General features: G+C 39.2%; 1 protein-coding gene across 6 annotated transcripts in view; it reads left to right on the top strand.

Annotated features, from left to right (window-relative positions):
• ITSN1 (intersectin 1) overlaps positions 1–21988 on the top strand; it is a 232497-nt gene that overhangs the window by 73936 nt on the left and 136573 nt on the right. For all 6 annotated transcript variants that reach the window (XM_060297829.1, XM_060297827.1, XM_060297828.1 and 3 more), the window contains exons 5-8: positions 2792–2952; positions 12802–12981; positions 14465–14561; positions 18006–18106. In XM_060297829.1, the coding sequence (XP_060153812.1) occupies positions 2792–2952; positions 12802–12981; positions 14465–14561; positions 18006–18106 (539 nt within the window). The remainder of the gene's footprint in view (positions 1–2791; positions 2953–12801; positions 12982–14464; positions 14562–18005; positions 18107–21988) is intronic.

Here is a 21988-nt window from a genome sequence, read left to right as displayed (position 1 = left end):
AATGGGGGACATGTTCTATTTAAAAGAGTGACAGAAATGATAAAATTCCTAAGAACACATTTAACAAGAAAAGTAGTTACTTATATTGAAGGAAGTGATGTAATCTTATTAAAGGAAATATTAGTAGAACTGAACATACTATTTTTCTGAACTAACTATCATAAAAATGTCAGTTCTCGGGCTTCCCTGGTGGCGCAGTGGTTGAGAGTCCGCCTGCCGATGCAGGGGACACGGGTTCGTGCCCCGGTCCGGGAGGATCCCACATGCCGCGGAGCGGCTGGGCCCGTGAGCCATGGCTGCTGAGCCTGCGCGTCTGGAGCCTGTGCTCCACAACGGGAGAGGCCACAACAGTGAGAGGCCTGCGTACCGCGGAAAAAAAAAAAAAAGTCAGTTCTCTAAAAATTCATGTATCTAATGCAGTTCCATCTTGATTTTCATTAGAGTTGTTTATAGAATAGATAAATTAAAAGTTAATAGGGAAAAAGAAATGTCTGTGAATGGCCAAACAAGTTTTTTTTTTTATTGGAGTATAGTTGATTTACAATGCTGTGTTGGTTTCAGGTGTACAGCAAAGTGAATCAGTTATACATATAAATATATCCACTCTTTTTTAGATTCTTTCCCCATATAGGCCATTACAGAGTATTGAGTAGAGTTCCCTGTGCTATACAGTAGGTCCTTATTAGTTATCTGTTTTATATATAGTAGTTTATATATGTCAATCCCAATCTTCCAATTTATCCCTCCCCCCGCCCTTACGCCCTGGTAACCATAACTTTGTTTTCTACATCTGTGACTCTATTTCTGTTTTGTAGATATGTTCATTTGTACCCTTTTTTTAGATTCCACATATAAGTGACATCACATGATATTTGTCTTTCTCTGTCTGACTTACTTTACTCAGTATGACAATCTCTAGGTCCATCCAACAAGTTTTTTTTAAAAAAGCCTTGCCAGATACCAGAACATACCATAGAGTCAGTGGGATCAGATTATTGTCACATTGACCTGGGAATTGTTCAGTCAGAGTAGATAATCCAGAAATAGATCTCCTTTCATATGGACGTTTAATGAACCCCAAAAATATTTCTTTTTACTTCAATGAGAAGAGGATGGATTGGTTAATAAACATTGCTGGGAACCCTAGGTATCCACCTGAAGGAAATCTGGTTGAACCCTGGGGTAACATACCACACACATATATGCAATTACAATTGGTTTAAAGATTGAAATGTAATAAAGTAATACCATCTTAGAAAAGAAAGCTATGTGATAAAAGAAATATTTTACACATATAAAAATGTAGAATTTCTGTATGCTAAAGATATTACACACAAAATGGACAGAGTTTTAAAAAATCTTTCAACAACTGACAGATAAACAGTTGATATGTAATATACAATGAGTGCTTTTAAACTGACAAGGAAAAGACATGCAGTCCATCAGAAAGCTTGGCAAAGGATGTGAAGGAGCAGTTCATGGAAGCACGAGTCCAAGTGCCCAAGAAACATGGCAAGCGATGCTCAAGGCCACTAGAAATGAGTGAAATTCAGATTCCACTGGTGTGGTATGCTGAAGGCGGTCATTGACCACAGGAGGCCTGGGGCACTCCTATCTGAGGCAGAAGGGTGGTTTCTGTAGCCATGGGGTTCCCTTTATGACTTTATGACCATTAAAATTTTTCCTGAAGAATAGTGTTGACTTTTACAATTCTTAACATGTTTAAAGATTTTTAATCTTTGTTGTATTATTACGCTTTTTACTGTGCCTCATGTTTTCTTACTTTGAGTTAACTCTAGAAATGTAGGGTTATTTTCTATGTAGCTTAATTTTCTTTTGAGGACACAATCTTTATGTGGCTCATTTAAAACATTGCCAATGATGGCATTGTAATTGGAGTAGCTGGTCTTAACATTTGAAGTTTCAAATAAAACTTTTCTTAAGAAAGGATTAAAAAATAAATCCTTATGCCCTTAAAATCTAGACTTCAACAAATGAAATCTGAATGAACATATTTTGTGCAGAAGAGGTTAAATCATGAATATGCACAGTTTCAGTTAGCAAAAATGTAGTTTCCAGTTGCAAGTACAAACCCCTTTCTTCCTTCCTCTTACTCTTATTTGAGAGAAATGCTTTACATAATAACTCATTGGAAATTGACTTGACCGTTTGTTTGAGTACCACTTTCAAATAGTAAGTGCATTTGTAAGGTCATTTAATGAATTTCCAGAGCTTTGAAAGTATTCTAGTATTACAGTATAGTAGAGCATAGTGTGTCACATCCCCATGGTGAGGTTTGTAGAACCCCACAGAGGAGTTGATGCAATCTAATCAAGTATCTAGAAATAAACTCTGTTTCTAAATACTTTTTTCCTCCTAATAGCTTTATTGTCACATAATTCACATAACAAAAGTCGCAGTTTTAAAGTGTATAGTTCATTGGTTTTTAGTCTTTCCAGAATTGTGCAACCATCACCACTACCCAGTTTAGAACATTTTTCTCACTCCAAACAGAAACCCCATTTGATGTCCATGGTATATATCCTGACATTCAGACTGAAAATTACCATGTGTATCGTAAAAGTAGAGAGTAACATAATAAAACATATTTCATATTTATATAAAACCTTTTCAGTTTTTCCCTACAGCTTGGTAAACAAGTTTTGTTTTGTTTCGTTTTCCCCGGGACCGAGGGAGCTGATTATTTAGTTTTTGTGTGGGTGGGAGTGGTGGTTTGGGAAAGGTTCTTTTAAGGTCACAGTCATTCTAAGCCCATGCTGTTGGTTTGCAGGGCGCTTGCTGATATGAATAATGATGGAAGAATGGATCAAGTGGAGTTTTCCATAGCTATGAAACTCATCAAACTGAAGCTACAAGGATATCAGCTCCCCTCCGCACTTCCCCCTGTCATGAAACAGCAACCAGTTGCTATTTCTAGTGCACCAGCGTTTGGTGAGTCTGAAAAGGAGTTGGTTCCTATATTTCATTACATGTTTTTAAAATAACTATTTCCCTTCTCCCACCCTCCTCTCTCAGTCTGTAGCATTGTGAAGTTCTAGGAAGTATTCTGTCTGAAAAATGATGGCCCTGTGCAGAAAGATAATGATGGAAGGGAAGAAGCATGGTCACATTCTAACCCTGGGATGAGAGTAATCAAAATGAAAGCAAATAAATAAATTTCACAGCTTACATCTCAACCAATACAAAGGCCTGGGATGAATAATAAAAACACCTGAATTGGGGGCTAACTCCATAGCATACAATATATGAATTAATCATCCCACTGTAACAAGTTTGATATCTTTGAGTCATTGGCTTATGAAAACTTAGACTGAGATTTAATTTTGTACTTTATAAAAATGTGGACTAAGTTCTAGTCATATAAATCTCATTGCAGGATACATGTGTGTGTAATCTGTGAGGTGTAGTGCCCTCTGTGACGTTTCACAGGACTCAGCTATCCAATTGATTTCTATAACAATGCAGAATAAAACTCAGGTCACTTTGAAATTAAGATTAATCTTTTCTTTTTAAACATCTTTATTGGAGTATAATTGCTTTACAATGGTGTGTTAGTTTCTGCTTTATAACAAAGTGAATCAGCTATACATATACATATACATATATCCCCATATCTCCTCCCTTTTGCATCTCCCTCCCACCTGCATCTCCCTCCCACCCTCCCTATCCCACCCCTCTAGGTGGTCACAAAGCACCAAACTGATCTCCCTGTGCTATGCGGCTGCTTCCCACTAGCTATCTATTTTGCGTTTGGTAGTGTATATATTAGTCCATGCCACTCTCTCACTTCATCCCAGCTTACCCTTCCCCCCCCCCCATGTCCTCAAGTCCATTCTCTACATCTGTGTCTTTATTCCTGTCCTGCCCCTAGGTTCTTCATAACCCTTTTTTTTTTTTAAGATTCCATATATATGTATTAGCATATGGTATTTGTCTTTCTCTTTCTGACTTACTTCACTCTGTATGACAGACTCTAGGTCCATCCACCTCACTACAAATAACTGAATTTCGTTTCTTTTTATGGCTGAGTAATATTCCATTGTATATATGTGCCACATCTTCTTTATCCATTCAAGATTAATCTTTTTTGATTCATTTAAAAACTAGCTCCCCTGCCTTTTTGTATTGGGGTGGGGGAGAGGATTTCTATAAACTTCAGCCTCCAGTGACTCACATATGCCAAAGATTTTCAAGGAAATTCATATTATATATTTTAAAAATGATTTATGAACATTACCCACCAAAAGAAATAAATGTTTCCATCTTGGGAAGATACCACCCATTACCCTCTAACCTGAGAATCAGAGCCCTAGATTCTATTTCTACCTTTACTATTAAACTCAACCTTGAAATTGAGCTTGATTAACTTTTCTGTGCCTTAGTTTCTTCACTTTAATATAAAGTACAAAGTTTACCATATGTATTCATTCTCTCACCTTGTAGAAATGGTCATTCTTAATTTAAATTTGGTTCTCACCCTTTAAGAAATTGTAGATGGGGCTTCCCTGGTGGCGCAGTGGTTGAGAGTCCGCCTGCCGATGCAGGGGACATGGGTTCGTGCCCCGGTCCGGGAAGATCCCACGTGCTGTGGAGCTGGGCCTGTGAGCCGTGGCCGCTGAGCCTGTGCGTCCGGAGCCTGTGCTCCGCAACGGGAGAGGCCACAGCAGTGAGAGGCCCGCGTACCGCAAAAAAAAAAAAAAAAAAAAAAAATCGTAGACGGAAAAGTGATTGAAAACAGTTTTAAGAAACAAACATGTTTTCCTCATAAAATATATTATAATCTGATTTTCCCTTCTTATTTGCTGGTGGAAAAAAATGGAGAAAATGTGTATTGTCTTATGCCATTTTGTAACATGGCTTTCTCAGGAAAAAGACCACTTTGAGTTGTAATATGTCCTCAGATAATGCAGTATGGGTGTGAGGACCATTGTTAGTTCAGTATTGTATTGATCCTATGTGATTTCTTTTTTTTTTTTTGCGGTACGCAGGCCTCTCACCGCTGCGTCCTCTCCCATTGCGGAGCACAGGCCCCGGACGCGCAGGCTCAGCGGCCATGGCTCGCGGGACCAGCCGCTCCGCGGCACGCGGTAACCTCCCGGACTGGGGCACGAACCCGTGTCCCCTGCATCGGCAGGTGGACTCTCAACCACTGCGCCACCAGGGAAGCCCCTATGTGATTTCTTAGTTAAAGGAGCTTATCAAACATTTTAAGGATTCTCAATGGAAAACATGAATAAAACACTCTAAAGTATTAGCAATCTGCCATACTTAGAGTCCTCAGTTTTCAGTTGCAATGGGCAAGTAGTCATTTAGGATTGATAATTAACATAAGTTTCTTATTCTCTCACCTCCTTAGTACTATAGCCAAATACCATTTAATTTATAGAAAGCTTATCTTTATGGTTCTGTTTACTTGCTTTATTATACATCTGAAGGTAACACTTAAATTGGGCAAATACACCAAAGCTACAGGAATCTTTTCCTGGCTTTCAATTTGTTGCCACCATTTTAGTCCTGCAGGTGGTAAAGCGTCTCCTCTGGGCAAGGATTTCCCAGGAAGGTCCCAGCAATCTCCATTAAGTGCAGTGTCTTCCTCCTTTGGAAGGTCTTTTTATGTTTGAAGTAGACTAATTGTGAGAACAGACAGAAGGTATTTGCAGGTTGCTTTACCAGCATGAGTCTTGTTTTTCTGGCTTAAAATCTCAGAGACTGCTAAATTATTCTATAAGAAGGTAAGCTTTAATACAGAGATTAACCTCATACTTGTTGGTGAATTGTCTTTAAAATTTCTATATAAGATGCAAACCTGTTTTGTTGCTGTAGTGCTTATTTTTCTGTATTTGTTTACACATTAAATTCTGACAGAACACCAACAAAAAATGAAATCAAAGGTGCAGATTGTCAGGGAAAAAGGAACAAACTTGCAGTGTCCTGCTGCATCTTCTGTTTCTTTCTTGCTCTTATTGGATTCTTGACCTTTCACATTGTCACATACTTCCTTTTGAAAGGTTTTGTGTTTCCAGAGCATCTTTGTGTTTCCTTGTGCTCCTTTTCTTTATGGTATTAAGAAATATGTATTTTATTCACAGTAATGAGGCAATTGGCCATATTAAGTTTTTTTTTTTTTTTTTTGCGCCACGCCACGTAGCACATGGGATCTTAGTTCCCGGACCAGGGATCAAACCCTCACCCCCTGGATTGGAAGTGCCGAGTCTTAACCACTGGACTGCCAGGGAAGTCCTAAGTTATTTCTTAGAACAAAATTCCACAGGGAAAAAAATCCATTATTATCCCAATTTAAAACATAATTCCATAAAAAGCTGTCTTTTAGTCAGATGTTTTTCTTAAAAATTAAATGGTAATTAGTCAGCTAAGATCACCAACAGTTCTGATTTCTTACCTGTTCTCAACCTAGACTTTAATTATTTAGGTTGATTTAAAGATTACAGTAATCAGATCCAACATCTGATTCATGGGAAAGTTCTTAGACAGTTTAAACAAAACACAAAAATTGTGGATAGAGTTTCCTTCTCTCTCTTCATCCTGATGTATCTGATGACAGGGAGTAAAGTGAAGGAGGTTTGGGAGGGGACAGTCAATAGTCATTCAGGTTGTCTCTGATACAATTAATGATAAGCTGAGATAAATGAATGCTATGCTTTTACTTAAAGGTTCACTATTAAAAACAAACAAACTATGCATTGCCTTTCTTTTGGTGAGGTTGAGCCGCAAGTCTGGATATTTTAACGGGAAGGTTACAGGTTTTGGGTTAGGCAAGTAGGACAGTGATCCAAGAGAAGAAGGAAAACTCAAGAAGTCACGTGAGAGCAAAGGCCAGGAAGAGCAGAGGTGAGCAGTGCCATAGGCTGCAAGGGACCAGGGCCCCTGTTGATCTTGTCCATCGTGTGTTCGCGGTTTCTAGTCCTCAGTTAACCAGCTTAGTTAAAAGTAGAAGTTACTCTGAATCTCTGAAGGGCCCTGTAGCCAGCGTTTGGTCGAAACCCAAAACAGCTAAAGGGTGTTTGGTTTTCTTTTGGCCTCCCTTCCGGGGCTGCAAGAAGAAACCTCGGAGTGGAGAAAGGGTCAGATAACCACAGGCATCCCATTGCCTCTTTTTCCCAGAAACCCGGGTGTCAGTAATTCTTCCTCTGACATATAATATGTCTCGTCTTAGTCCATCCTGCTATAGGAATTTCAACGCTAGGGATAGTGCCGATTTATTTTCAGGAGGGGTGGCCTCACTGCCCAGAGGGTTTTACAGTCAGCTGAGTAACCTGCCCCGGCCTCTAAGGGAAGCCAGGATTTCTTAGCTGCCCTCCTGCCAGCCAGACCTTAGCTCTTACCCCCAGCTTCTCCACTGCTTTCCCTCCCCTCCTTCTCGTCACGTCACCCTTCTCAGTAAACTGTTTTCAAGAAGATAAATCATGAGGGAATTATAGAAAATAAAGAGAAGTTAAAAGTACATGGTCTTAATCCACTTTGCCCAAGTTTACTCAAAGATCTGGCCTTTGGGGCTTCCCTGGTGGCGCAGTGGTTGAAAGTCCGCCTGCCGATGCAGGGGACACGGGTTCGTGCCCCAGTCCGGGAGGATCCCACATGCCACGGAGCGGCTGGGCCCGTGAGCCATGGCCACTGAGCCTGTGCGTCCGGAGCCTGTGCTCCGCAACGGGAGAGGCCGCAACAGTGAGAGGGCCGCGTACCGCAAAAAAAAAAAAAAGATCTGGCCTTTGCCAAGGTAATTTTTTTTTCTTATACTTCTTCTGGCTACTTGAGAACATAATTTATTACTATTATTATTTTCTAATTAATATTAGACATTATCTGACTATGGGTTTCCTAGCCCTGTGGTCTGTCTTTACATATAGTATTTTATCTGGTCACAACAGTAACCCTAAAAGTATGCAGAGATTATTGGCTCTCTTATACAAACGAGAGACCTGAGATTCCAAGAAGTTGAACAGTCTGCTTGAGACCATGTTTCTGAAAGGGAGGTGGAGCCTGTTCAAACTCAGTTTTCCTGAAGGCTCTTGGTTTCCTTATTTCCTTCTCTCTTCCCACCTTCCTTATCACTAAATCATGAGGGTGACATGGGGCATTGTCACTCTTCCAAGGTTAATGCAAATGTTAACACACTGTGGAATTAAGGCTGGCTAGGGGTTGGATAATCATTTTTGTTAAGAAGAGGAAAATGGGGTGCAGTGATATTGTGATTTGCCAACTGTGTTTAAGGACATTCTGTGAGTATGCCTCATACCTTCTTCCTTCAGTGTATTTGCACACAGCATCATTCTTCTTATACTCTGGACTCAACTGTTTCAGGGGGAGGTTGTTGCTTTTGTTTTTGCCAGAGTCCATGGTTTTATTAAGTCAGACCAATCAATATTTTTAAGCCCTGATTGTGTGTCCTAGTTGCTGGGAATATGGTGGTGAGCAAGACATCATGGCTCCTGTTGCTATGGAGCTTGTTGACAAGTTGGGGGAAGCAAACAAATAATTCCATAAAATGGGGTAATATGATAGAGACAAGTAGGACCCGGTGGTTAGGGGAGAATTTTCCGAGGAGATAACTTTTGAGCTGACTTAAGCATGAGAGCCTCGTGAGGGGAGAAGACCCCCAGGCAAAAGCAACAGGTCCTAAGGCAAAGCTTGGTGTGTGAGAGGAACAAAAATGAGATACTTCCCTTGTAGCTGAAGTATCCTTAGGCCTTAAGGTCAGGGAGGTAAGGCAGGAGGCAGGTGGTTTGGGGCCTGATAAAACCACTAAAGAGTTAGCATTTTTGTCTAAGTGCAGTTGAAAGCTTTGAAGCAGGGGTGTGACATGATTGATAGACACTTAGAAAAAAAAATCTGTGTTATCTGAAGACTATTTTTGTTTCTTTGGTGTTGTTATTTTTTGTTTGTTGTTTTGTCATTTGTATTATTTGAAGACTGTATTGCAGGGGGACAAGTAAAAGGGAAATCAGTAAGGAGTCTTTTTCCATAGGCAAGAGGTTATGGTAATTTAGATCTGGGTGGTGATAATAAACGTGGAAGATAGGGTAGAATTAGATTCATGATATCCTGTATTGTGGAGAAAAAAATAAATCAGATTTTGACCATTTCAAGTTTGAGGGGCCTCGTTGATTTCCAAGTCGAGATGTGAAGGAGGCAGGTGAATCTGTATGTCTGCAACTCAGGAGGGATCCGTCAGTTCTGGGTGAGTTTGGGTGCGGATGGCATTGAAAGCCCCGGGGCTAGATACGGTATCTTAGAGAGAAGTGTGAAGATTTCAATCTTAAATGGAACCAGAGGATATAAAATGGAGAATCTCATGCATGGGTCCTCAGGAAAATGAAACTTAAGGACCAAGGGACTGGTCAGGCATTTATAGAAAATCGAAACTGATCCCTTGACTAACGAACATCCTGCAAAAGTCTCTTCTCCTCCTCAAGCCAATGAACTTGCTGCTTGGACTCTAATTGAATTCCCTCCTCTTTGTGATCCTTGCCCATGTATCCAGCCCACTCCAAAGCCTCAGAGGTCTCACTTGTAGCTTACCGCAGTTGGCGTGTCCAGAATTGCAATTCTTGGGACTTCCCTGGCGGACCAGTGGTTAAGATTACACGCTTCCAACGCAGGGGGCACAGGGTTGTCGATCCCTGGTTGGGGAACTAAGATCCCACATGCCGCGTGGTGCCCACCGCCCCCCCCCACCAAAAAAAAACCAGGCATATCAGAATTGCAGTTCTTCTGCTATGCCTGCATAAACTCAACTTCTGGTAATTCAAGTTTGCCTCAGTTTTCCTCTTTACTTAGGTTGATGAAGTGTAGCTTTAGAGTAGGCGGAAGACCTAGGTCCAGGCCTTGGCGGTCTGTGACATTTAAAGCTCTAGTGAAAGGGAAGAAGCCAGAAACAGAGTGAAGTGGGAGGAAGTTGGTGTCCTAGTAGCCAAGGAAAAGTGTTTCGGAGGGGAGTGCCCCATTGTTCAAGTTGCTTCTGAGGGACTGAGTAAGAATAGGACAGAAAAGTAATTGGATTTGGCAAGACGATCTTGGACCTCACCTTGACGAACTCCTTGGAGTGGTAGGGACAGGAGCCTGCTGGAGGCTTGGAAGAGGGGAGGGTTTAACTGTAAGGGGAGCATGTCAGCTGAAGAATGGTGTGTTTATGGTGGGAAGTGCTTCCGTCAGTGGTTGAGGAGAGAGGGTGAAACTTCAGGAATTGAGACTTAGCACCGTCATGAGGGATGGCATCTAAAGCACAGCCTCTGGTAGGTGTGTTTATTTAGAAGTATTCAGAAAGCACTCATTCATTCAGAAAAGGCAGTCAGTTGGTACAAGGATGGTAGTCTTTGCAGTGGCAATTTAGGAGCTGAGTAGGTAACTTAAAATGGAAAAATTATGATGTTAGAGAATAAGAAGACCTGCAAGATCTGGTCCCTGTGAACTCTCAGCACTGGCCCAACAAGGCTGCCTTTGGGGACAGGATCTCACACTGAGGAGAAGTGACTGGGAGTGGAATAAAAATTAAGCAGGGCACCGACACAGAGACAGAAGGAGGAGAAGGTCCAGACCAAAGTGGGGGAGGAGAACGAGCCTGGAAATCCCAGGAGTCAAGGCTCATATCAAAACGAGCATCAGGCAGTATCAGGCCAAGGTCAAATCCCACACACGGTTATTATTAGAAAAAAGAGGATGAAGAGCCGAGTAACACCCCTGTGGACGATGACAGCACATCAGTAACCTACTATTTCAAAACAAGCTGAAAGGTACTAAGAAAATGATGCGAGTCATGAAAGACTAACAGAGATCAGAATTTTAAAACCCCAGAAATCAGGTAACCACTCAGGAAAGAATGAGACATAAAAGAAAGAGTCATTTCAGAAATGAAGAGTGAGCCAGAAGCAACACAAGAGAGACTATCTGAAAGGAAATAGAAGGTAAAAAGAGGAAGATTTCAAACATTAAAAGGAAATGAAAAAAGAGATACAAAGAATTTGAGAAAAAGTGGCAAATGTTGAAGGCAAAGAGAATTGAGTAGGTTAGTTGGGGTCTCTGAAGAAGGAAACCAAAGCAAGGGAACAGAACAAATGGCAAAAACTAGTTCAAGACAGCTTTCTTGACATAAAAGGTTTGAAGCTAAATTTGAACGAATATATATAGTATGTGCCCGAGAAGATCGACCTGGAAAGATCAACACTAAGATACATTCTAGTAAGACAAAAAATCATTTGGGCCCAAAGAAAAAGAAAACACATGGCTAATGAGAAAGAAAATTAGAATATCTTCAGACTTTTCTGCAGCAGTGCTTCATGCCGGAAGGAAATGGAGTGACATATTTAGGATTCTCAGGGAAAGAATCAGCCAAGAATTTTGTGTCCAGAAAAACCACACCAACCAATTTTCCAACTCTCCGGACACTAACTTTATATCTTATAATTAAATTCAATTCTGACGCTAACTCTGGTAGTCAGCGTCAGATTCCACAGGTTTAAGCGTTCGGTCTCACAAGACTGCCCTCACTTCAGACTTGAGTCACAAGTAATGGGCCACAGGGTACCCATGCTCTGTCCGACTTGACTAAAAATCAGAGGCTCCCACAAACTCTTCTCCCGTTTTCTATAATTTGCTAGAACAGCTCACCAAACTTAGGGAAACATTTACTTACATTCTCTGGTTTGTTATAAAGCATATTATAAAGGATACAGATGAACAGGCAGATGGAGAGGTGCATAGTGTAAGGTCCGGACGGGTCCTGAGTGCAGGAGCTTCTGTCCCCGTGGAGTTGGGGAGCGCCACCCTCCCAGCACGTGGATTTGTTCACCAGCCTAGAAGCTCTCCAAACCTTGGTATGTAGGAGTTGTTATGGAGGTTTCATTATGCAGGCATAATGGATTAAATCGGTAGCATTTGATTAGCTCAGTGTCCAGCCCCTCTGCCTTCCCCTGAGGTCTGTGTGGAGGTGGGAGTTGGGTGGGGCTGAGAGTTCCAACTCTCTAATCATGCTGTGATCTTTCCCGTGACCAGCTCCCATCCTGCAGCTATTTAGGGGTCCCCAGCCATCAGTCACCACATCAAACACACAAAGATACTCTTACCACTCTAGAGATTCCAAGGATCTTAAAAGCTCTGTGTCAGGAACCAGGGACTGAGACCAAATGTTTTGGCAAAAGATGTTCCTATCAGTCAGGAAATTAAAAGAGTTTTAGGAGCCCTGCCAGGAATCAAGACCTGGGGACAGAGACCAGATATATATTTCTTATTATATCACCATATCACAAGTTAGGATAGAGAAACTAAAAGAATAGAAACATCTATTTTAGTTTCTATCGTTTCTTCATTTTTTGGTTAGAATACTTCTATAAAGAGAAACTTTCTCATCAAATGTTTGATTACTCTGAGGTTCAGTCAATAAAAGAAAGGCAGGATAAATGTTTATTTTCTGCCTTTATGTACTAGTTTTCAAAATAAATTGATTGCCTATGGTGACCAATTAGGATTAAAAAAAAATCATTGTGAATTGAATTCTCTTTGGTGGCTTTCAGTCCACTGCAGTTATTATTCTTATTGATCCTCAACTTTGGCCAGTAGATCCTTCTTTAAGTTGGGTCTTGAGCCCTTTTGATATGATCCTTGACAATTTTTACTCCCCTTCAAAATGATTAATCTGAATTCATATTTTAAATGGAACTGTATTACAACTGGAAAGGGATTTTCTTCTCCATGCAGTCCTGGATTAATTATCATTGAATGTTGAAATGTGGTTCCATGTGAATTTTGTTGGGATTTTTCCCTTCATAGGTATGGGAGGTATCGCCAGCATGCCACCGCTGACCGCTGTTGCTCCAGTGCCAATGGGTTCCATTCCTGTTGTCGGAATGTCTCCCCCGCTAGTATCCTCTGTTCCTGCGGCAGGAGTGCCTCCTCTGGCTAACGGGACGCCCCCTGTCATACAGCCTCTGCCTGCATTCACTCATCCTGGTACGTGACCTGCTGAAGCCACAGGCCGAACTTTTACCTGTATTTTACTCTTCATTCTCGTTTTCTGTCTTCACGTTCTGATTATATTTAAATGGTATTTTATTCCAGAAGAAATCATCTTCAGTTTTTTCTTTTTTCTCATTTAATGTCTCATTTTGGGGATGAGCTAGGCTAGAGAGAGGGAAAGGAGAATGAAATTATGAAGCTTTGGGTGCCATTGTACACAGAGGTGAACTCAACAGCTAAAACCAAGAGCATAATTTCCTTACAAGGCCTTGATGAGAGCAGCTCAAGTTTGAACAGTATTTGAACACTTTTTATTTCCATGTATCATTTACTACTTTTCTTCAGCTGCCATGAATTGCTAATAAACAAGCCAATCCCTTAGGAGTAGAATTATGTGGGAGGGAAAAAAAGAACATTGCCTTTCTTTTTTTTGAGGAGGTGGAGTGAATCAGGCATAGAGGGGGAAGGAAGTCTATTGAATGGCTAAATATATTAAGGTTATAGTATTACATGCTTGCTTAATTGAGACTTTATTCAAAGTCTTTTTCCCTTTAGTTAAAGAAAAGCATAGTGTAGATGTAGATGGTCTTAGTCTAACAAATCAGAAGGGATTCATATCAATATGGAAAGGTTTTTTTTTGTTTTTTAAGTACTTCGGATATGTCTGAATAAATTCGTAAGTGACTGACAGTGTGGGTTTGAGCCTTATATATGAATCTGCCTAGGCCCCCGCATTTATTACATCCGTCAGGATGTGTCTCTAAGTTATAGCCACAGAATCCAAATCGACCTCTTGTTTTTAAGATGTTCTTTTCACAGGTAGTTTATCTTTCATAGGAGACCGTGACTGCAGGTGTGATGGCAGCTGAGAAAATGCTTGTAATTATTTTTCCAGTAGTAGCCGTGAATCCCCGCACTGTGTCTTGTTTTCTTTTGCGGCGAATGTTGCAAGACAGTAGGCAAGTTTGAAGGGAATGTTGGTTAAGGCTCGAAGTTTTTCTCCTGACACACAGCTAACCAGCTTGAATGAGACTCAGACACAAAAGCTGGCCCTTCCTGGCATTACGTGTCATCTGGCCAAGACAAGTCTGTGACTTCTTGGCTCTTACATCTGGAACTAATACTTCAGCTCCTTCAGTACAGTTAAGAATATGCCAGCTATCTATTTAAGCTGTTACTTCTTTAACTATTGGAACAGATCCTCTAAAATGTGATACTAAGTGTCTAATGAAGAGTCAGATTTTATGGATGTAAACATTACTACCTAGTAAGGTGGTTTTCTGAAGGAACTAGTAAAACACTTTTGGCTAGAGGGCAGGAAGCAAGGAGGGAATAACTTTTTGAGTCTGGAATGGTAAGAAGGGAGGAATAATTTCTGCCTCAGATTTGATAACTATGCATTTTAATTTTTATAAATAGGGAAATGTTTCTTACTTTTGTAAAATTAAAATTATTCAACATTTATTTATTTTTTCAGCAGCCACATTGCCAAAGAGTTCTTCCTTTAGTAGATCTGGTCCAGGGTCACAGTTAAACACTAAATTACAGAAGGCACAATCATTTGACGTGGCTAGGTAAGTTTGCTTGTTTTTTTAAATGGGTGGTTTGGTTCAACCATTATCTGATTGACTCATACATTTGAAAGTGAATTAGCTCTGTGTTCTTTATTTGTCTTGTTTTAGTTTGCAGAATGCTAATAATTTTCTTAATTCTGGATAATGTTACTAGGTTTTATTATTTATTTGTTGTAGAGATGACAGAATCAAGAACACTACTTTTCCTTTGAAAGCGTTGCATGTTGATTTTTTTTTAAAGAGGATGATAAATAGGTAGTAGTAAATGTTTAAAAAAATAGAACTCTAGGTATGAGGGAAAAAAGCACATTAACTGTTTTGTGTCAGTCATTTAAAAGTTTATGTATAAAAAATACTATATGAAGATTAGAGCCAAAACGGGCTCTAATTTTATCTCAGACAATCTTATGGGGTCTGTGTGGATTGTTAGTAAAACTTTAGATCAGGTTTTATGAAATGAGTTATTCAGGTTACGGGACAGTTGTTATTAAATCAAACATGTGGCTCAATTTTGGGTACAGCTTACATGACCTGTTTGCTTCTGTTTTGGCCAATCTTGGTTCATATTATCTTTCATATTTTTATTTTACCCATTTTTTCCCCTTGCATGCTGCTGTACTAAAATAAAAAATTAAGACTCTTGATAAGCTGTCTCAGAGCTTTCCAAATGAAAAGGAGATGTAAATGAAGATGATTCCATCTTTTCTTGTTTCAGTCCTCTTTAGGAATCTTTCCTAAGTGAATTGAGTCATTTTTCCTCTTTAAAGAAAAGAGCATGTTGAATATAATTCAATAATTCACTGCCTTTTAAAAAATAATGTAAAGAAAATCCATAAACTGAAAAACACTGTGCCAGATGCTCTATGCACATTAACTCATTTAATGCTCACCTTCTTCCCCATAAGATGACTGATTTTCTGTGTTATAGATGACGAGGAGGCTCAGAGACAGGAGTGACTTGCGCAGGATAACTTAACTCCTAGGTGATAGGGCTGAGTTGAACTGAGATCTTTCTGATTTTAAGGCAGATGTTCTTAAAATTTGCCCTGAAAACTTCGGTTAATTGTGGTATACAGGTATTTGTGTTCCATTTAATTAAAGTTTTACTCCTAGGATGCAGGAATATTTATTGAGTATCTGCTTTGACTCATTAATCCCATTTAACCCGCACAACCACCTGTAGGGTAGTAATTGGCTCAGAATTGTGAATGAAGAAACACCCGGAGAGGTTATATTTCTCACCCATAGTTTACAGCTTACTAAACAGCAGAGCTGAGATTTAAATTGAGATGATCTAACACTAAATTCCATGTTTTCTATTCTTTCTCCCATATCACGCTGAACTTTGAGTATTCTCTGACTTTCCACAAGTGATTTTGAAATCTGTCTTAAAATTGACTTGTGACATTAAAATGAACAAACAGCCAGTATTAGCAAAATTAATGCTATTAAAATGTTGGGTCTGCTCGCCCATGTGCAGTAAAGCCAATCTACTGACACCAGGTTGTAAGGCACCAGACAAGGAGTCCGGAGCAGCTAATGCTCAAAAAACCTGAGCTCCCCAATGGGTTTTAGGGGAGCATTTTTAAAGGCAAGATGAGGGAAGGGAGTCACAGGATGTGTGATCAGCTGTGCGCCGTTCTCTGATTGGTTGATGGTGAGGTAACAGGGCAGTGCCACAGGGGTTAATGTTATCAATCCTTAGGCTCCAGCTTCTCTTTGGTGGAGTTTTAGCATCTGTAAAACAACTCAGGAATGTGCATCAGATACTGTTATCTAGGTACTTCAGGGAGGAACTAAAGATTCTGTGACTGCCATATGGCTGACTGTTTACATTGTTACCAGTTCTCCTGGCCCAGTTGCTGCTTTTGTCACTACACGTTCATGTACTTTCAATCATTAATTCTTGAGTCAGCCTTTTGTGACTCAGGGGAGGCCTGGGAGACTACAGCTTTTCTACAAACAAGAGATAGGCTGAGAAAAAAAAAATTGAGAGAGGCAGGCAGAGGACGTGAGGGGAGGGGTCTGTCCCCAGAAAGCCCCATAGGGTCCTGCTCCGGTTATAAAAACACTGGGGTTTTTTTGGTAGTTACCTTTCAATAATTTAAGTTTCTAGCAAGTTTTTATAATGTGGCATCTAACTTTTTGGTTAATGCATTTTTAGGCCTATTTAAATTCTCAGGAATTTGGTAGAAAACTATGATTGGATAAGTGTAATCTTGAACACCTTCTGTGTAATACCCTACATTCCTGGGGTGCAGGAGAGATATAATTAACTTCTTGACAAATAGGCAAGAGTTGGAATCTTCAAAATATTAGTTTAAAATGAGAGAGTTGTTGCAGAAGTATGCACAGCAGATTAGAACTTGGTAAATGTTTTTATTAAGAAGTTTATAAAAATTGAAAAGATAAATTTTTATAGGTACTTTTCAAGTGTTTGGGAGCTGTTTCTGTGCTTTGAGAAGTGTACATAGTAAGTATCAGTGCATAGGTAACATACATAAATGATGATTAAAAGGTCCAGTTCATGATTAAAATTTCACTGTAATCTGTGAGAAATAGATATTTTTGTTGAAATGAAAGGAAATTGCAAATGGGGCATTAGTTGTAATCTGTCCTGGAAGTGGAATGCCATTTTTACTGCCAGCTCAGCCATCGTGTTTAAATTGCCCAATTGAAACATCTGGCTCTCAAGAAGCCATGGGTACCAACCAGCATGATACTGTGTGGGAACTAATCGGAGGAACTGATCACCAAGGAGGTCTACACCCGAACTGGCTGCCAGCAAGGGGTTTCCTGAGGTCAGCTGCATGTTGGCAAGGAAAGGTCAGCACTGGATTGCAGTCAGAAGCAGAGCTCCTTCCCATACTGCACTGCTGATTTGCCAACCGCCCTGGGAATGTTCTCTTCTCTCTGGGAAACTCCATTTTGGGCATTTAAATTCTCAGAATGAAATAACTCCATTTCATTAAGAAATACATTCTGTATTTTGGTGTAAAGAAAGTTAAACATTTTAAAGAATTAATACCTTTAAAAGCAGTTATTTGTTTTCTATCATCATTGCTTTTTGAACCTAAAGAGGACTGTTCTAGAAGTTTAGAGAAGCCTGGTCATTACTGTATCACCTCAGTTCCGAGGAGATTTTCCATTCTTTTGTAGAAACTTTAAATTAGTAAATTGTCCATATAACTTGAACCAGCCACTTGGTCTGCTGTGTTTACCCTTGATTTGGAAAAAATAATGAGCTTATCTGGAGAGAAAGGTTTATAACCTTAAAAAATGGAAAAAATCATTATAGAAAATTCAGAAAGTGATTAGGAAGTGAATAAAATATTAAATCTAGTTTTCTAGAGAAGTTCTTAGTTTACTGTTTTTAGAGAACTTAAATGTGATTTTCCTTACTATTAATCCTTTTTTCCTCTCCTTCCTCTCTTTGCCCCACAGTGTTCCTCCCGCAGCTGAATGGGCTGTTCCTCAGCCATCCAGACTGAAATACCGACAGTTATTCAACAGTCATGACAAAACCATGAGTGGACACTTAACAGGTATTTACAGATGAGAATTAAGTTAGTGAAACATGATCTTTGTTCTAAATGCAAATTGTTTCTAGATGTTGGGCTGAAGATTTTCCCAATGTCTTCCTCCATTTACTGTACTTCTTTCTAAACAGGGTTTTTGTTATTCCCCTTACCTCCAGTTCTCATCTACTGATAAGGCCATAGTTATTTTATTCTCCAGTGCCTCAGGCTTTTGCTTCTTGGTAAATAGAACCTAGACCAAGGATCCCCCAGCACCCTAGATGCCGCTGTTGTGCAAATCAGCGCACTTGCAAAGAAACACTGCTGTGGACAAAGCCTGGTTCACATTCTGAAGTTCAACTTAGTAGATGAACTTGAAACTGTCTACTCAAACAATCAGTGTTTATGGCAGGACACAGGGTGAAAGTTAGTAAATGGTTGGGGAGTTTAGAACCTAGCTTTGCCACTAACCAGCTGGAGGCCACTTTACGTATTTGGATCTTATTTCTTCATGTATAAAAGGCCAGAGTTAAGGTATGTGGTCTCTATGGATTTAAAAAAAGATTGTTGTCTACATTAGAAGGATTCAAAGGATTTTATGATACTGTCCAGAAACCTTTCTAATAAGGGGTTAAAACACTTAAAATTGTTACAGAGTTATAAAGAAAAGCATAATTTTAATAAAGGAAAATAGAGATCTCCAATACAAACATTAAGTGTAAAAGGGGGGAAAATATAACTGCTCTTTAACAAATATGAAAGGAGGGGAGAATGGGGTCATTTTCCTGAGGTGGAGAAGCAGTGATATTCAGCAAAAAACATTTTAAATTTCTGATTCTTACTATCTTTTTTTTTTTTCTATCACTTGCAATTGCAATTTTTACTTCCAAGAGAAAAATTCATCCTTGTTTAAAAATGTCAGGATTGGGTGAGACTTCGAAGGGTTCTGGTCTAACCTTGAACCCTATCCCAGTAAAGAATCTCAGCAGTCATTTCAAATAAGCGTATATTTGTATCTGAAAGGGCGAATTATAAGTATGCACAAATTCTCTGTATGCCTCGCTCACTGTGCTAAAGCGGTAGCTGTCACTTTTATACATAGCATGAAAAACCAGGCCAGCTTATATGGGCACTGAAGGGATATTCAAAAGTATAGTTTTAAGTACTGTTTAACATGATTTGACACCAGTGTATCATACAGACACAGACCTGCATTGTCAGTGAATCTGAAAACATTTTTTAAAGCACTGTTGGTGTTTGCTGGGAGTTACTTAAAATAGTATTCAGATGCGATGTTGATGCTGAAATTCTCTTTTCTTGGTAGGCTGTGTTTTATGACCGAAGTATAGTATCAGGTAGAAGGTATATGACGCAGGAACTTAAATATTTAGAACTTATAATATCTGAGGCAGAAAATAAAATTTGAAATATACTGGATGGATGAGCAGATTTTTGCTACTGTTTAGCTGTATACTTATTACTGTTTTGTCCTGGAAGGAATTTAAGGTGGGAATTTCATTTTCAAATCTTTGTATAGTCATGTCAAATAGAAAGAATAATTTATTACAGTACATTTTAAAATAGTAAATAAAAGACATTTAATTTGTTTTCCCTTTGTGAGGAATCAATATAAGGTGTGTTTTAGGCTAAATAAGACTGTTGATGGAAGCAGAGCAGGTTTTGTTGAGATGAAATACAAAGATTATTTTCATGATCACAACTGTGAAAATAATTGTGTGAATCCTCAACCCCTAAAGCAGTTACTCAGTTCAGCTTAAGAATTGAATAAGATTAAGAAGAATATCAAGAAAGTTGAGAATAGTTCCCAGAATGGAAAGAGGCAGAAGTGAAATATTTAGCAATGGCACAGTTTACCCCATTGATTACCTGGGTTGATTTCGCTGATACACCTGGTTAGGTGGGCACCCCCTTGTTCCTTCCCAACCTGATGTATATGCTACTGCACGCTCTTAAAAGAGACACTCTTATAAAAGAGAGAAGGAGTCCTTCCTAATCTAAGTTATATAAGTAGCTCTAGAATTCTGGTAATGCTATTCTTGCTAGTCCACTTCTCAAAGAGGTATTCGATTATCTCCTTGCATTCTGAAACAGTGCATATGTTATTTGGTTATTCATATGCTAATCACAAAATGCTAAAAGTCTTAGTCATTGTTTGAAGTAAAGCATTAACTTCATTTAATTGTCTGTTCTTTCCATTCAAGCTTCCCTACTGAAACATAGCTACCCACTGTAGGCTTTGTGAACTTGAGATTTGTGTTTATTCCCTTAATGTTTCCTTATAAGCCAGTCTGCCTTTCATGAATGTAGGCTTCTACAGAATAGTTCCGAACACTCAGAGCTTGATTTTTATGTTGTCCTGTTACTATCTTTGCTGTTGCTGATCTAATTTAATGTTTCACAACCTTGTCTTAGGACTTAGAGTCAAGTATTAGAAATTGCAAAAGACAGTTGGAATCTTTTGGTGCAGGGGTCAACAGACTTCTTCTATAAACAGCAAAATAATGTTTTCAGATTCAGTGACAATGCAGGTCTGGGTCTATATGACACACTGGTGTCAAACCATGTTAAACAGTACTTAAAACTACCTTTAAATATTCCTTCAGTGCCCATATAAGCTGGCCTGGTTTTTCATGCTATGTATAAAAGTGACAGCTACTGCTTTAGCAGAGTGAGCGAGGCATACAGAGAATTTGTGTATACTTGTAATTCGCCCTTTCAGATACAAAAACATTTTAGACTTGCAGTCATACACTGTCACTGCTCTTCAGCTTTGCCGTTGCGGTATGAAAGCAGCCGTATATCGTGCTTAAATGAATGGGCATGGCTATGTTTCAATAAAACTTTATTTACAAAAACAGGTGGAGGGCTGGATATGGCCTATAGACTGTGGTTTGCCAATCCCTGTTCTAGATCATTTTCCTCATTTCAGAGATAAAAGAACTTCCTAAAAGTAGTTTTGTTAATGTCACATGTCATTAGGGAGTGGAAGAGTCAGGACTGGAATCCATATGTCCTGATATCCAGGTCCAGGGTTAGTTCTTTTCATTTATTGTTACACTTTTTATTGAATAGATGAAATATGAACTTTCTTTTATATAGTTCTGAAGTGGGCAGAATTGTTACAAGTATAAATTGAAGCATTCACTAAACTTTTGCTAATTCTACTTTAATGTTGCCAACATTCTAAATACAATGTTAGAGACTAAATAAAATGATCAATGAACTTTTCTCATTCCAGTATACCACAGAACAAGCAAAATTTTATGCGTGGTAATCTTCCTAACACAGTTGCTACCACTTTCCATTCCTTGGTCTTCATGTCATCCTGGGACCACACCTTGGGAGTCAGTGATGGACATAAGACATTTATCTCTCTCCTCCTAACACTAGTTTATTTAAACATTCAAATTCTTACATTGTAGCCTTTCTGGTATCTAAGGCTAGTTTCATGCCAAAACTGAAGATATATACAAGTATTTTAAGAAGTGAGAGCTGATTCTGAGATGAGAGTTGAAATTCCAGAAATTCTTCTTTATCACTAACCTAGGAAATGGCTGCGATAATTGGCCATTTATACAACCTTGAGCAAGTTTTTTTTATTTAGTTTTGTTTTAGAGTCTGTATAATGAAATGAGTAGAAAAGTTCTCTCTAAGGTCCCTTCCTCCTCTAAGATTCTCTGACTCTTATCTGAATTTGATAGTCATCATGGTGGAGGAAGCAGGTGGTGGCCAAGATGCTGAATTTAGAGAGAATAAGTTTCAGCTTTGTAAATAAAAGCCTGATACGAATAGAGATGGTAACCTGGACAGAGGGGCAGGTTATATTTTGAAACTCTAATCCTTTACATACTCATTCCTCATTAAACATCTATTTAACAAAAATTTATT

Source organism: Globicephala melas, chromosome 4 (assembly GCF_963455315.2).
Source record: "Globicephala melas chromosome 4, mGloMel1.2, whole genome shotgun sequence".
NCBI lineage: Eukaryota > Metazoa > Chordata > Mammalia > Artiodactyla > Delphinidae > Globicephala > Globicephala melas.
This window is presented reverse-complemented; position numbering and strand designations above follow the sequence as displayed.